This window comes from Bos indicus, chromosome 18 (genome assembly GCF_029378745.1).
Source record: "Bos indicus isolate NIAB-ARS_2022 breed Sahiwal x Tharparkar chromosome 18, NIAB-ARS_B.indTharparkar_mat_pri_1.0, whole genome shotgun sequence".
Lineage (NCBI taxonomy): Eukaryota > Metazoa > Chordata > Mammalia > Artiodactyla > Bovidae > Bos > Bos indicus.
The window spans coordinates 49,260,678-49,275,527 of NC_091777.1; the positions used below are offsets into that span (position 1 = coordinate 49,260,678).

Genomic DNA, 14,850 nt, shown 5'->3' on the forward strand with positions numbered 1-14,850 from the left:
GGTCAGGTTAGAAACCTCTGAAGCAGGTATGACCATATCCCCACTTCACAGCTGAGAAAACAGACCAAGGGACCTGCCCAAGGTCACACAGCTAGTAGGTGAGAGAGCTGGGATTTGAACCTAGCCAGGTTCATGGTCATGGTCACTGTTTGGTGGTCTGCTGCCTGACCGATCCACTACAGCTTTCTGAATCCCAACCATTACGTCTGAGAAGCATGCTCAGCAAATCGATGAGATGCACCCAAAACTGCAACGTCTGCAGCCAGCATTTGTCAACATGTCTGCTTGTCACTCAGTCATGTCTGACTCTTTGGGACCCCTTGGGACCCACCAGGCTCCTCTGCTCACGGAATTCTTTAGGCAAGAATACTGGAGTGGGTTGCCATTGGTCAACAGGAGAGGCCCAATTGTTCTCCATGACAATGCCCAACCACACATCACACAGCCAACGCTTCAGAAGCTGAAAGAATTGGGCTATGAAGTTTTGCCTCATCCTCCATATTCACCTGAACTCTCGCCAATCAACTATCACTTCTTCAAGCATCTCAACAACCTTTTGTAGGGAAAATGTTTCCACAATCAGCAGGAGGCAGAGAATGCTTTCCAAGAATTCCTTGAATCCTAAGGCACGGAGTTTTAAGCTACAGGAATAAGCAAATTTATTTCTTGTTGGCAAAACTGTGTTGATTGTAATGGTTCCTATTCTGATTAATAAAGATGTGTTTGAGCTTAGTTATGATGACTGAAAATTAATGGTCAGAAACTGCAATTACATTTGCACCAACCTAATAGTTAACTACAGAGGATGACAGAAAATGAGATGGCTGGATGGCATCACCGACTCGATGGACATGAGTTTGAGTGAACTCTGGGAGTTGGTGGTGGACAGCGAGGCCTGGCGTGCTGCGATTCATGGGGTTGCAAGGAATCAGACACAACTGAACTGAACTGAGGAGACAGGATTTCAGATAAAATCCTCTCAGCTCCCCACCTAACCCAGCCTCTGGGGGTCAAGAGCAGAAAACAACTACAAAATTCACAAAACATCTTTGCCCTAAAGAAGCAATTCCTTCTACTGAAGCCACGCCTAGAAATGAAATAATCAAAACATTAGGAAAAATTCTGCTAAAATTTCTAATCTCTACAACAGAATAATGATCAAAACATTGGCCTGTTTGAAGGAGAAACACACCAAGGGGGATTTGAAAAGAGAATCCTGGGTGGAGCAAGAAGTGGGACAGGCCAGGTGACTGAAGGGAGAGCCCTGATATGGAAGGTCTGCAAAGGGGCGGAGGGCAAGGAGGAGGATTGCTTCAGCCTTAGGGGAAGATGGGCCGGGGGCATGTGGAGGGGAAGAATCCATCCTGTCTAATGTCCTTGGAACTGTCCAGCCAGAACCTCCCTAATCGCAGACCATGGGAACGTTCCTAATAAAGCTTCAGCCAGAGCTGAACATCTACCCGGTAGCATTACTGCTTGCAGGCAACTGCCCATTTAGAAAATATAAGTAATAGGTGAAGGTGAAGGTGAAGTTGCTCAGTCGTGTCTGACTCTTTGCAACCCCGTGAACTGTAGCCTACCAGGCTTCTCCGTCCATGGGATTCTCCAGGCAAGAATACTGGAGTGGGTTACCATTTCCTTCTCCAGGGGATCTTCCTGACCCAGGGATCAAACCCGGGTCTCCCGCATTGGAGGCAGACGCTTTAACCTCTGAGACACCAGGGAAGCCCATAAGTAATAGGTAATCCCATATATTTCAAAAGACATTTTTAAAATTTTTTTTTGGCCATGCCATGAGGCACGTGGGATCTCAGTTCCCTCACCAGGGGCCAGAGATCAAATCCATGCTCCTTGCAGTGGAAGCACAGATTCTTAACTGTTGGACCTCCGGGAAGTCCCCAAAAGTGGTTGCTTGTATTTTTTTTTTTTATTGTTTGTTTGCTTTTGGACACGCCACACAACTTGGATCTCAGTTCCCCAACCAGGGGTTGAACCCAGGCCCACGGCAGTGGAAGCACTGAGTCCTAACCACTGGACCACCACGGAATTCCCCAAAAGACGTTAATAATTCCTTAAGTGTGCTAGACTATTGCAGTTTCTTCTTTAAAAACAATTAAAAAATTTTATTTCGCTGCATTGGGTGTTAGTTGTGGCATGTTAGATCTAGTTCCATGACCAGCAATTGAACCCCGACCCCCTGTATTGGAAGCATGGAGTCTTCCTCAATGCACTGCCAGGGAAGTCCCAATATTGCAGTTTTTCTTTCAAGGAGAGAGATCTTATCTTTTAGAGATTTATACTGAAATGTTTTTGGAGGAAACAATATGATGCTTGGGAGGCATTAAGTCCTGTGGGAGGATGGATGGAAGTATAGATCCAAAAAAGAGTGACCATGTGGAGAAAAGGGAACCCTCCCTCACTGTTGGTGGGAATTAAATTGCACCAATATAAATTGGTGCGGCCAATATGGAAAACACTACGGAGTTTCCTCAGAAACTAAAAACAGTTGCCATATGATCCTGCAATACCGTTTCTGGGCATAAAATCCAAAACACACATGCACCACAATGTTCACTGCAGCACTGTCTACAATAGCCCAGACATGGAGCCAACCTAAATGTCCACTGCCAGAGGAAAGGATAAAGATATGCTACACAGATAAACACAATGGAATACTCAGTTCAGTTCAGTTCAGTCGCTCAGTCGTGTCCGACTCTTTGTGACCCCGTGAATCACAGCACGCCAGGCCTCCCTGTCCATCACCAACTCCCAGAGTTCACTCAAACTCACATCCATCCAGTCGGTGATGCCATCCAGCCATCTCATCCTCTGTCGTCCCCTTCTCCTCCTGCCCGCAATCCCTCCCAGCATCAGAGTTTTTTCCAATGAGTCAACTCTTCGCATGAGGTGGCCAAAGTACTGGAGTTTCAGCTTCAGCATCATTCCTTCCAAAGAACACCCAGGGCTGATCTCCTTTAGAATGGACTCGTTGGATCTCCTTGTAGTCCAAGGGACTCTCAAGAGTCTTCTCCAACACCACAGTTCAAAAGCATCAATTCTTCGGCACTCAGCCTTCTTCACAGTCCAACTCTCACATCAATGGAATACTACTCAGCTACAAAAAATGATATGCTATTTGCAAGGATGGACCTAGAGATTATCATACTAAGTGAAGTGAGTAAGAAAGAAGAAGATAAATACCATATGATATCACTTCTATTTGGAATCTAAAACATGACACAAAAGAACTTATCTATGAAGTAGAAACAGACTCAAAGACATTGAGAACAGATTTGTGGTTGCCAAGAAGGCAGTGTGGGTGGAGGGATGGATTGCAACTTGGGGATTAGGAGATGCAAAGTATTGTGTCTAGAATGGATAAACAACAAAAACCTACTGTATAGCACAGGGAACTGTACTGAATATCCTGTGATGAGCCATAAGGGGAAAGATTATGAAAATGAATGTACAATATGTATGTATAACTGAATCCACCACTTTGCTGTACAGCAGAAATTACCACAATATTGTAAATCAATTCTACTTCAATAAAATAATTGTAACAAAAGATTGACCATGCTCAGGCCAAGGGGCACCTCCCACGACTGCTGCTACCAGGACCCCCATCCCCACGGCGAGCCACTGCTGACCAACACTTCTGCAGGAGACCCTCCAACACTAGCAGATGAAGAAACCGAGTCCAAAAGACAAGAAGAAGTCAATTGCCCCATGGCACAGTTTAGGTCTCACTTCTGTCTTGAATGAACACTTCTGGTTACGACTGGTTAGAAGATTCACCATGGAACCAGGTCATGGCCTTAACCTATTGTGTAGGGGTGGCCTCCTCCATGGAGGCCTCCTCCCATTTTGCAAGATGGGAAATAAATACATAGAATGATTAAAATAAAATTGACCACAAGTTGCAATAAACACATGAAAAGGTGCTCTAGCTCCTTAATCAACAGGGAAATGCAAATGAACACCACCCCACATCTATCAGAACTGGCTAAGCAAAAATTAAAATCCCAAGAATAAACCAGTAACAAAGAAAAACAACAAAAAACCAATAACAGAATAAATCAGCGTTAGTGAGATTGTGGAGTGATGAAATAAAATGTACATTTCAAGGCAGGACAAGAGAAAATTAAACACAAAATTCTCCCTACGTGTCTGTCTAATGTGCAGTGTTCAACTTCATTACAGCAGAACTCCTGAAAAACATCAGTGTCCGCTCTATCGTAAAGATCATTTGCTTTCTCTTTCTTCTGATGTTAGCAGTGTCACTTCCTGAAGAGCAGTGTTCTCTCCCAGCTCACTTGGGGTCCTGTTGACTTATTGCTTGCTTTGTACATTCTTACCTGGATTATGTATCCTTGGTAAACGTTACGTAAAATATTATATGTCATTTTGTGGTACGATCCTTTGTTTAGAAAATGTATCAATACATAACTCTACCTTCACCTTCTAACAGGTGGTACAGTTCTCAGAGGTTTCTGAGTATCTGCTTCCCCAGCTGTAATCCTGTTTGACTTTAATAAAATTCCCTTTTCCTCTTCTTGAGAGGTGAGGAATTTCCATTGACATTTTTCTTGGAAGAGTCAGCAGGATCTCAGAGACATCCAACAGAGAACATCTGGAGGCTCCCCTGACACCTTGAGCCCCACTAGCTTCTTGGCATTCCTTGGGTGCTTCGGCAAGTTCTGATACCCAGACATCACTGCTTACATGATGTTCTGAATTTTACTCCAGCTCTTTTTCTTGGGACTTGGAGTCCTGAAGGAGTGTGTGTGTGTGTGTGTGTTCAGTTGGTCAGTTGTGTCTGACTCTTGGCAACCTCATGCCAGGCGCCTCTGTACATGGTATTTCCCAGGCAAGGATACTGGGGTGGGTTTCCATTTCCTTCTCCAGGGATTCTTCTTGACCCAGGGATCGAAACCACATCTCCTGCATTGGCAGGCAGACTTTACCACTGAGCCACCAGGGAAGCATATATATGTATATTATCTTCTGGAGATACATATATCCAGAATACCAATGCAGGATATATTCCATTTTGAACTTGGCACATATATATACACACCAACACTTACATATATTCATAGATGTACAATATATATGTGTATATATATGTGAAAGTGAAAGTTGTTCAGTCGTGTTTGACTTTTTGCAACCCCATGGACTGTAGCCTGTCAGGCTCCTCTGTCCATGGAATTCTCCAGGCAAGAATACTTGAGTGGGTTGCTATTCCCTCCTCCAGGGGATCTTCCCAACCCAGGTCTCCCGAACAGGCATAGCAGGTGGATTCTTTACCATTTGAGCCATCAGGAAATCCCATATGAATGTATGTGTATATATATATATGTACATATGTATGTATGCACACAAACACACACACACACACTACTACTTCTACTACTTCTACTACTTCCCATCTTCTACTGCAGGTGGGGGACACTTCAGGGTGGACACATCAAAGGCAGCAGCAGCTTCATCTGCTTTCCATCCGGAGACCTGGAGCACCCTAGGGATCCTGCAGCAGGGAGGGGGCAGCTATGACTCCTGGACTGGTGTGGGGACAGCTGGATCCTGCCGTTGCAAGGTTCTCTCATCCTCGTGACCGGAAAGTCACAAATGTGGTGTCACTGTGACACTGTGTCCATACCCACACCTGCCTAAGGTTTTTAACCCTGGTTGGTAAGCTTTGACCTCATGACTTCCTTTCTAACTCTTCCATTCTCTTGACTGGAGAATACACCTTCTATTGGTATTTTCTTCTGTACAGTTTTCCCTCAAAGGAAACAACTATTTACTCTGAACCAAGTCAGTGAAAAAGCTGACTTAAAACTCAACCTTCAAAAAACTAAGATCATGGCATCTGATCCCATCACTTCATGGCAAATAGATGGGGAAACAATGGAAACAGTGACACACTTTTCTTGGGCTGCAAAATCACTGCAGATATGAAATTAAAAGATTAAATTAAAAGCTTAGAAGGAAAGCTATGACAAACCTAGACAGCATATTAAAAAGCAGAGACATTACTTTGCCGACAAAAGTCCGTCTAGTCAAAGCTATAGTTTTTCCAGCAGTCAAGTATGGATGTGAGAGTTGGACCATAAAGAAGGCTGAGCACTGAAGATTTGATGCTTATGGATTGTGGTGTTGAAGACTCTTTTGCGAGTCCCTTGGACAGCAAGGAGATCAAACCAGTCAATCCTAAAGGAAACCCAACCCTGAATATTCATTGGAAGAACTGATGCTGAAGCTGAAGCTCCAATACTTTGGCCACCTGATTCAAAGAGCTGACTAATCGGAAAAGACCCTGATGCTGGGAAAGATAGAAGGCAGGAGGAGAAGGGGATGACAGAGGACAAGATGGTTGGGTGGCATCACTAACTCAACGGACATGAGTTTGAGCATTCTCCGGGAGATGGTGAAGGACAGGAAAGCTTGGCGTGCTGCTGTCCACGGGGTTGCAAAGATCCAGACACAACTGAGCAACTGAACAACAATGTAGTCAAGTAACATTGTATTTCTATTGAAAAAAGCTGAGTTACTTTAGGCAAATATTATATTTATTAACTATGATTGGAAGATACATTCTTGATTATCTCCATATTCAAAAAGAATTTCAAAGTAACAAAATAATTTTGTCCACCATAGAATCCAGAATAGGGTTGGGCTCTGGGGACCAAATTCATTGTTCACAGGGTGGGCAGAAGGCTCTGCCTCTAAACAATTTTTTGAGCTAGTTTAACTTTCAGCTCTGAATCCTGGTCACAGTCTTGAAATCACAGAAGGTTAGAGACTGGAATTAGCCAGAGGGATGAGTTTCTGGTTCAGACACGAGGAGAGGGTTTCTTGGAAGTGATCAATGAAGCCTCTGCAGCAGAAACAGAAGACAAGGGCAGAGGGCATGGGGGCCAAACCAGAGGGGCCTGGCATTGGGGGCGGCGGGTGAGGAGCCCTCTCACCATTTCCTTGTTTTCGCCCGTGTGTCTCCACTCTGTAGAACAGGGGCTGCGTTCAGTCAGTAACCCTGATGTAAGAATGTTCTTCTCGTAGTTTCTCATAGAATTTAAAGACAGGGCCCAGTAGGACCCTTGATTGGACCCAGGAGAGATCCCAGGATGCCAGGAGCTACAAGCTTTTGATTACTGAGGTGGTCTGGCCGATGGTCCCACCTCCTGGAAGGCACAGTCAGGTTGTCTTACAGGGACAGCCTGGGGACGGATCCGTACGATGACACTGGATTGGGGTCTGCAGACTCCACACTGCTCAGGCCACGAATCATAGCCCTCGACACTATGGTCAAACAACACAAAGCGGACACCCTTCTTGATGTTGGTGAACGCATGCATGATCTGTAGGCAGAAAAAGAAGTTAAATCCCATTGTGCCATGGCCTTCCCCTCAAAAGCTGAGTTGGGGGCTTTCCAGCAGGTGGTATTTTCCATAAATGGTTGCAACAATGACTTCCACACGTCCTTCTAGAATCATGCCACTCCTCACCCAGGGGTGGGGTCTAATTCCCACCCCCTTGAATCTGGGAGGGCTTCACTGTAACCAAGAGTGTAGTACCCTGAACCACCAGGAAGCAGCTGGTTTCCTCGAAGCTGCCATATTGTGAGGAAGCCCAACTACTCCCAGCAGGGAGATCCCATGGCCAAGCTCTGAGATTAAACCAAGAGCTGCTCGGCTAGCTCTGTACACACTCACAGCCCACCCTGCCCTTCAGCTCTAGCCAATGTCTGAAATGGAACTACATAAGAGAACAAAGTCAGCAACTCGCAGCAGAGACCTAGTCATAGAGACCACAGGAGGTGATAAGATGAGCCTTGTTAATATTAAACCAGTAAATTTGGGCCAATTTGTTAGGCAACAGTAGTTCATTATAGACCCCACCATTCTTTCCCCTCATCCCCGTCAGAGACTCACCCGAAAGGAGAAACTGCCTGTCCGCGGCCGGACGGGAAAACGTTTATGGAAGAAATAATGCAAGATGGCATAGTTGGCATCTAGAAGCTTGACGACTAGCTGATACATCCGGTCACTGCCTTGTTGTTCTGTCCAGCTGCCGGAGGAGAAGATCATCCCATTTCTCTGAGGGCCTGACTGCTTTACCTCAATGGCCTTCCCATGTGGAAATCCAAAATGGTGGTCCCCCCAACAAGTACAATCATTACCTGCCAGTGCTTGTTACATGGGAGCTTGGAACCTCTGCATACCAAGGAATGCATTTGGACTAAATGAGCTCCCTAGCTAGTCTGTATGCTGTGACTGGGAGTTGTGCTCTTCAAGGGACCCCCTCCTGTATTATTTTTTTCCCCATATTGTTTCTCATTCTTTCACTAGTGGAAAAGGATGTCATTTCCAATGTGTTTTTCTTAGTCATTTAAAAGGATCCAGGGGAAATCTAAATAAACTGGTGATGGAATACCCAGCAACATTCAAAGGAACATCCAATGTCCATCAATGCTAAATGGACAAATTGTGGTATATTCATATAATGCGATATTACACAGTCATAAAAGGAAACCGCAGCTACCTATAATTATGGATGAATTTACAAACATGTTCATTGAAAGAGGCCAAATATAAACTATATTCTGCATGACTCCATATATATTAAGCACCAAAATGGCAAAACTGATGTTAGTAGAATTCAGGATGGTGCTACCTTTAGATTGGAAGTGATGGGGAATGGGGCGTGAGGGATTCTAAGGGGAGGTTTGCTGGCAACATTCTGTTTTTCATGTCACTTTAGAGTAAGGGACTATATAAATACACAAACAGGTAATTTCCTTTACAGAGACTTAGCATCACTTCAGTTTTTAGGTGTACATTCTACTTCTTCCACAAAAGTATCCTCCTGCTGTTGCTAAGTCACTTCAGTCATGTCCAACTCTGTGTGACCCCATAGACGGCAGCCCACCAGGCTCTCCTGTCCCTGGGATTCTCCAGGCAAGAACACTGGAGTGGGTTGCCATTTCCTTCTCCAATGTGTGAAAGTAAAAAGTGAAAGTGAAGTCTCTTAGTCGTGTCCAACTCTCAGCGGCCCCATGGACTGCAACCTACCAGGCTCCTCTGTCTATGGGATTTTCCAGGCAAGAGTACTGAAGCAGGGTGCCATTGCCTTCTCTGCAAAAGTATCCAAGCATAGTTTTAATATATGTTCTTTTGACTTACCTTTCAAACTGTTCTGTGCCAACCACATACACAGTTATAAATACCTATTCAAAATTTTTTCTGTGACCATGAAACACTAAGTGTGGAGTACCTTTGTCCACCTGGGGACTTCGGGTCATACTGGACAGACTACAATGCAATTTGGTGGAGGCTGTCCACATCCACGTAGTGTAAACTGGGGGCAAGCCACTCCAGTAAGACCAACATGACTTAGGATGACCTGGAGGCTGAGGTGAAACCCATAATAAGGCCCCAAAAGAACTTAGTTCAGGGGTTTTCTTTTTCTATAAAACTGGAGCCTTGGGAGTCCCTTCAATGCAAGGGACTCAGATTGGATCTCTAGTTGGGGAACTAAGATCCCACATGCCTTGGAACAACTAAGCCCATGTGCCACGACTAGAGAGCTGCAACTAAGATCCGGCACAGATGAATTAAGGAAAACAAAACAAAACTGGAGCATTACGGGATAGGAATTGAGAAGCATAAACAATGACGCTCCCACCATAGGTGTGATCTGTAGCTGAGTAATTTTACAACAGAGAACATAAAAGTGTACAGGATTTGGGATGCACCTTGCTTAAAATCATCCAAGTCAGGTATCCCTTGGAAGTTCTTTCATGGACCCAAATTTCAAGACCATCGTACAGAGCACAAGCTCTAAGAGTCAAACAAGTTTGAGCCTAATGCCAGATCTGGCCAAGCCTTTAGCTATGCCACTAGGAGAAGTCACCTCTACTTTATGAACTACCCAATTGAGATTTCAAAATACACATTCCCGCAGGATCAAGGACCATGAAGGGTGCTGAAAGAACTCAAACTCCACAGCACTGGCTTGGCACCTGATATATAACCCTATTTTTAAGAGGCACACTGTGACCTGCCCAAGGCCACAAAACCAAGAAGTCAGGGTTTGAACGTGAGAGGTTCTGGCTCCAGGATCTGACCTCTTAGCCAACTCTATCTTGCCTCCATCTAAACCCAAGAAACTAAACCCATCTAAACCCTGTAAACTCATTCACAGATGAGATTTAGTTGGGCTCATGCTATGCTAAGTCACTTCAGTTGTGTCCGACTCTGTGAGACCCCATAGACGGCAGCCCACCAGGCTCCCCCGCCCCTGGGATTCTCCAGGCAAGAACACTGGAGTGGGTTGCCATTTCCTTCTCCAATGCATGAAAGTGAAAAGTGAAAGTGAAGTCGCTCAGTCATGTCCGACTCTTAGCGACCCCATGGATTGCAGCCTAACAGGCTCCTCCGTCCATGGGATTTTCCAAGCAAGAGTACTGGAGTGGGGTGCCATCGCCTTTTCCGTTAGTTGTGCTCAAGCCCTCTATATTGAATCCAATCAGGCATCTTCCAATCCAAGTCCCTTTAGGGGGTTATCAGAGGGCTCAGGGAGTGGACTTTTGCTCTATGAAGGTGGCCCAGTCATTTCCCTTCCTACTTTATCCTAAGGGGTTGTTTAGCTGCTAAGTCATGCCCCACTCTTTTGCATCTCCATGGACTGTGGCCCACCAAGCTCCTCTGTCTATGGGATTTCCCAGGCAAAAATACTAGAGTGGGTTGCCATCCCCTTCTCCAGGGGATCTTCCTCACCCAGGGATCGAACCCACATCTGCATTGGCAGGCAGATTCCTTACACCACTGAGTGACGTGGGAAGGCCCAAGGTGTTTCTAGGAGGCCTAAATGACATCATCCATGTCAAGCTCAGCACTGAACAAAAGGGCTGTTTTTAGCCTCACACTCACCGGCGACAGACAGAAATCCAAATCTTTCCACTATCCAGGAGTTCCCGCCACAGACCCTCCTCCTCCAGGTCCAAAATTTCTCCTTTGTACCAACACCTATGAGAGAGAGCAAGATCAATGAGACCCAGCAAAAATGCACCACGGCCCTGACCCTGGGGACTAGGGACATTCACCTGTAGGCAGGACTGTAGCTCGTCTCCCCAGAAGTCTTCAGCCTGGCCCCCAAGTCTTCCTCTTCCTCTGAGCTATCGCTACCACTCAGCACCATACAGTTCCAGAGGTCTTTTGTTACATGAAAAAAGTTTGTGACCAAGTTCCTTGCCTGCCCTCCAGCCCGAGTTAAGTCCCAGGGGTTTCCAGGGTGGCCTCGCCCCTCCGATCCTCCCAACAGGCTCCATCTCTGCCCCAGCCACCAAGTTTTAGCTGCAAAAAAAAAAAAAAAATCCCTCCCACCCTCCCGCACGAGGATCGATGCCTTTCCTGGGGTCCTCACCTTTGCCCACGGGGTTCGCGGTGAGCTTGCTTCCTATGGGTCTGCGCTCACAGAAGCGGCCCAGGATGCAGGGCCCGGGGTTGTCAGCAGGGGGCAGGCAGGTGCTGATGACGGGCCACAGGTCGGGGTGTTTCCAAGGCAGGATGCTCCGCCACAGGTCCCAGCCGTCCACCACGTCTCTCCAGCGCCGGCACACCGGGCGGCAGTGCCGGAGCAGCGTGCTTGGAGGCAGGTAGCTCAGCACCTTCCGGAGCATCTCGATGGGCAGTTGGTTCGGGCCTGGAGCCTCCTGTGGCTCGCGGTGCGGATCTGGGACGCGGGCGGGCAGGCCCAAGGAGGTTGAGGCGCCCATGGTCTCCTCGTCAGGCCCCGCGGCTGCTGCTGCTGGAGAGCCAGCCTAAGACATCAGTAACCTGGAGCCTCCGCAAGCGACGCCCCTGCTTCCCGCACCCAAAAGTTGTTGCCCCCACACCCCAGCAGCCGCCCTTTCAAGTCCCCAGACTCCCAGCCCGTCCTTGCCAGCAGACCACCGCAGCCGCTCTCCGCCCGGCGCATCCCAGCGCCCGCAGCCAAACCCCCTCTGCGTCCCGAGTCTTACCCTGCATCTCAGCCAGTGCTCCTCACGAGTGGGCCTTCACCTTGCCTCACCTGTTCCCACCGCCACCTCAGCCCTTTTTATTCATCCGCCCCTCCCTTCTTCATACCCAGCAACCAGACCACCCACCCACCCTCCACTCCCCTACCCCCTACCCCACCCCCGCCCTGGCCTCGTTCTCCCAATGACTAGCCATATCTGCCTGCCCCTCCCTTCTCCCTGTCTCTTCCTCCCAGGCCTACTTGCCAGCCCCCTCTTGCCCTCCTTCGAACTCTAGTTACACCTGCAGGGTAATTAAGGAACCAAATCACTGAAGCAATAGTGGAGGGAGGAGCAGGAGATGCCAGAATCCAGAGTCTGTCTGTCAGCCCACCATTGGTCCTCTGGAGCATCCCTTACCAGGCTGTAAGACCCTTGGTGCTGAACATCTGCTGTTATTCAGTCAGGCATCTAGGCGGGAGGCCTCATATCCCTTAGCTAATGGAACAGTTCCCATCACCTCTAAGGATCCAGCATCACTATCTTGGAGATCCTCGCACAGGAGAAAACAGGCTCCAGCTGGAACTAAATGCATTTCTTTTTGACACCTAAATGAGTGCTGTAACCAGTAATAATCTAGTCAAACTTCATGGAGCCTCTTACCACCAGTCAGGTTAGCAACCCCCTGAGGTAGGTATGGCTATGTCCCCACTTCACAGCTGTGAAAACTGAGGCCAAGTGACCTGCCCAAGGTCACACAGCTAGTTGGTGACAGAGCTGGGTTTTGAACTTAGCCTGGGTGGCTCAGAAAGTAAAGAATCTACCTGCATCGCAGGAGACCTGGGTTTGATCCCTGGGTTGGGAAGATCCCCTGAAGAAGGGAACGGCTATCCACTCCCATATTCTTGCCTGGAGAATTCCATGGACAGAGGAACCTGGCGGGCTGCAATCCATGGGGTCCTAAAGAATCGGACATGACTGAATGACTAAGGCTTTCACTTTTGGGTGGCTCTAGAATTCTTGCTTTCAACCTCTGTACCAACTGTATGCGATGAAAATAAAATATGAGCTATGCATGTAATTTGAAATATCAGCAAGTGAAACCAGCATAGATTTTTGCTTAGAACTTGCCTTCCAAGAGAGAGATAGATGGTGAAGAGGAGACAGAATAAGCAAATTAGATGCTTTGGGGAAATCTCCTGCCTACCCCTCAACATCATCTTCACAACTGGAGAAAAATGGTTTTATTACGGAATAAGCATGAAATCAGACTACGATTCACATGGGCCATGATAAGCAGTGGACGTGATATGTGAATGATATGTCATGTGTTGGAAGGTGATCAATGCCACGGGAAATAGATCAGGGAAGGGAATAGGGGGCCATAGCAGTCTGGGTATGGAGACCTTGAATTCTGAGAGATGGGGTGACCATTATAGAGGACAAATTTATTTTCAATATATATACTGTCAATACAATTTTTCATATTGAGGTTTTCCATCGCGTCCCAAAGTGGAAGAGTGGAAGGAGCAAGCAGCTCCGACAGTTAACTCCTGACCATTCCGGTTTCATCTCTACTCCCACCCACTTGCTACCCAAGACAATCTGAAGCAAGTCTTTGAAACCACACCCTTCTATCCAGCGAAATACATTACTTTTTAATGTAATGTTTAAACTGTGGGAATCTGTTTGATAATGAGATTATGAAAATTGATTATCACCCAATCATGAGTTCGAAAGGTGGTTTTAAAAAAAGTTTAAAGTCCCTGGTGTGCCAGTGGTTAAGAATCTGCCTTGCAATGCAAGGGACACAGGTTTGATCACTGGTCCAGGAAGATTCCACATGCTGTGGAGCAACAAAACCTGTATGCCACAACTACAGAGCCCAAGGGCTACTGAAGCTGGAGGGCCTAGAGTCCGTACTCTGCAACAAGAGAAGCGACTACAGTGAGAAGCCTGAGAACCTCAACAAAGAGTAGCTCCTACTTGCCGCAACTAGAAAAAGAAAGAAAGAAACAGAAGTCACTCAGTTGTGTCCGACTCTTTGCGACCCCATGGACTGTAGCTGAACAGGCTCCTCCATCCATGGGATTTTCCAGACAAGAATACTGGAGTGGGTTGCCATTTCCTTCTCCAGCTGCAACTAGAGATAAATCTAAAAAAAAGTTTTAAAACTTCAAGTAGGATAACAGGGCAGAAACTAACCAGCCAGATTCCATTCTTCAATTTCCTCCTCAGACACAATCTCTGTTAATTCCTGGAATTACACTCCATGCTGTACTCCAGATAAAAAAAAAAAAATGATTCGATTGCAAGGGCATACTGCCCGAATGATTGGAGCATAATGGCTCTCAGGAGCCAAGGGGGTACAAAGACCACAGGAATATTTGGGGAAAGTTATGGGTGCATTTGGGCTTCCCAGGCGGCTCAGTGCTAAAGAATCCGCCTGAGATGTAGGAGACATAAGAGATACGGATGCCATCCCTGGGTAAGGAAGAGCCCCTGAAGGAGAAAATGGTGACCCACTCCAGTATTCTTGCCTGGAAATTCCATGGACAGAGGAGCCTGGCAGGCTACAGTCCATGGAGTTGCAAAGAATCAGACAGGACTGAGCGACCGAGCACACGCATGGGTGCATTTTGGTGCTACAGCAGTGGGAGTGCCACTGGGTAGCTGTGCACAGGACAGCATTGCCCAGGAGAGAGCCGTCCTCGGTTCCTCCTTTTAGTCAATGTCCTGTGTGTTTTCACACAGGAAGAAAGCCTGCTAATATGAGCCTATAATCCAGTTCAGTTTACATGTAAATGTAAAGTGTGTTAATAGACGCTGAATGGCCATCTCCAAAA

The 14,850-nt window shown here is 46.8% G+C and overlaps 1 protein-coding gene across 1 annotated transcript; it reads right to left on the bottom strand.

The window, feature by feature from the left end:
• Nucleotides 1-7,154: 7,154 nt before the first annotated feature.
• Nucleotides 7,155-11,985, bottom strand: LOC139176976 (F-box only protein 27-like). The gene is made up of 5 exons (XM_070770216.1): nt 11,881-11,985; nt 11,391-11,827; nt 10,938-11,033; nt 7,938-8,073; nt 7,155-7,364 (listed from the first exon to the last, which is right to left on the bottom strand). The coding sequence occupies exons 1-5, from the start codon at nt 11,983-11,985 to the stop codon at nt 7,155-7,157; spliced, it is 984 nt and encodes a 327-aa protein (XP_070626317.1).
• Between the last annotated feature and the right edge of the window lie 2,865 nt (nt 11,986-14,850).

Bases quoted from the DNA above. Each gene is read 5' to 3' on its own strand.
- LOC139176976 (XM_070770216.1), bottom strand. From the start codon at position 11,985: ATGCGCCGGGCGGAGAGCGGCTGCGGTGGTCTGCTGGCAAGGACGGGC. The intron at 11,828-11,880 runs GTGCGGGAAGCA...CTGATGTCTTAG, and splicing joins GTGGGGGCAACAACTTTTGG to GCTGGCTCTCCAGCAGCAGC. The intron at 7,365-7,937 runs GTGAGTCTCTGA...TTCTGCCTACAG, and splicing joins CAGGCAGTTTCTCCTTTCGG to ATCATGCATGCGTTCACCAA.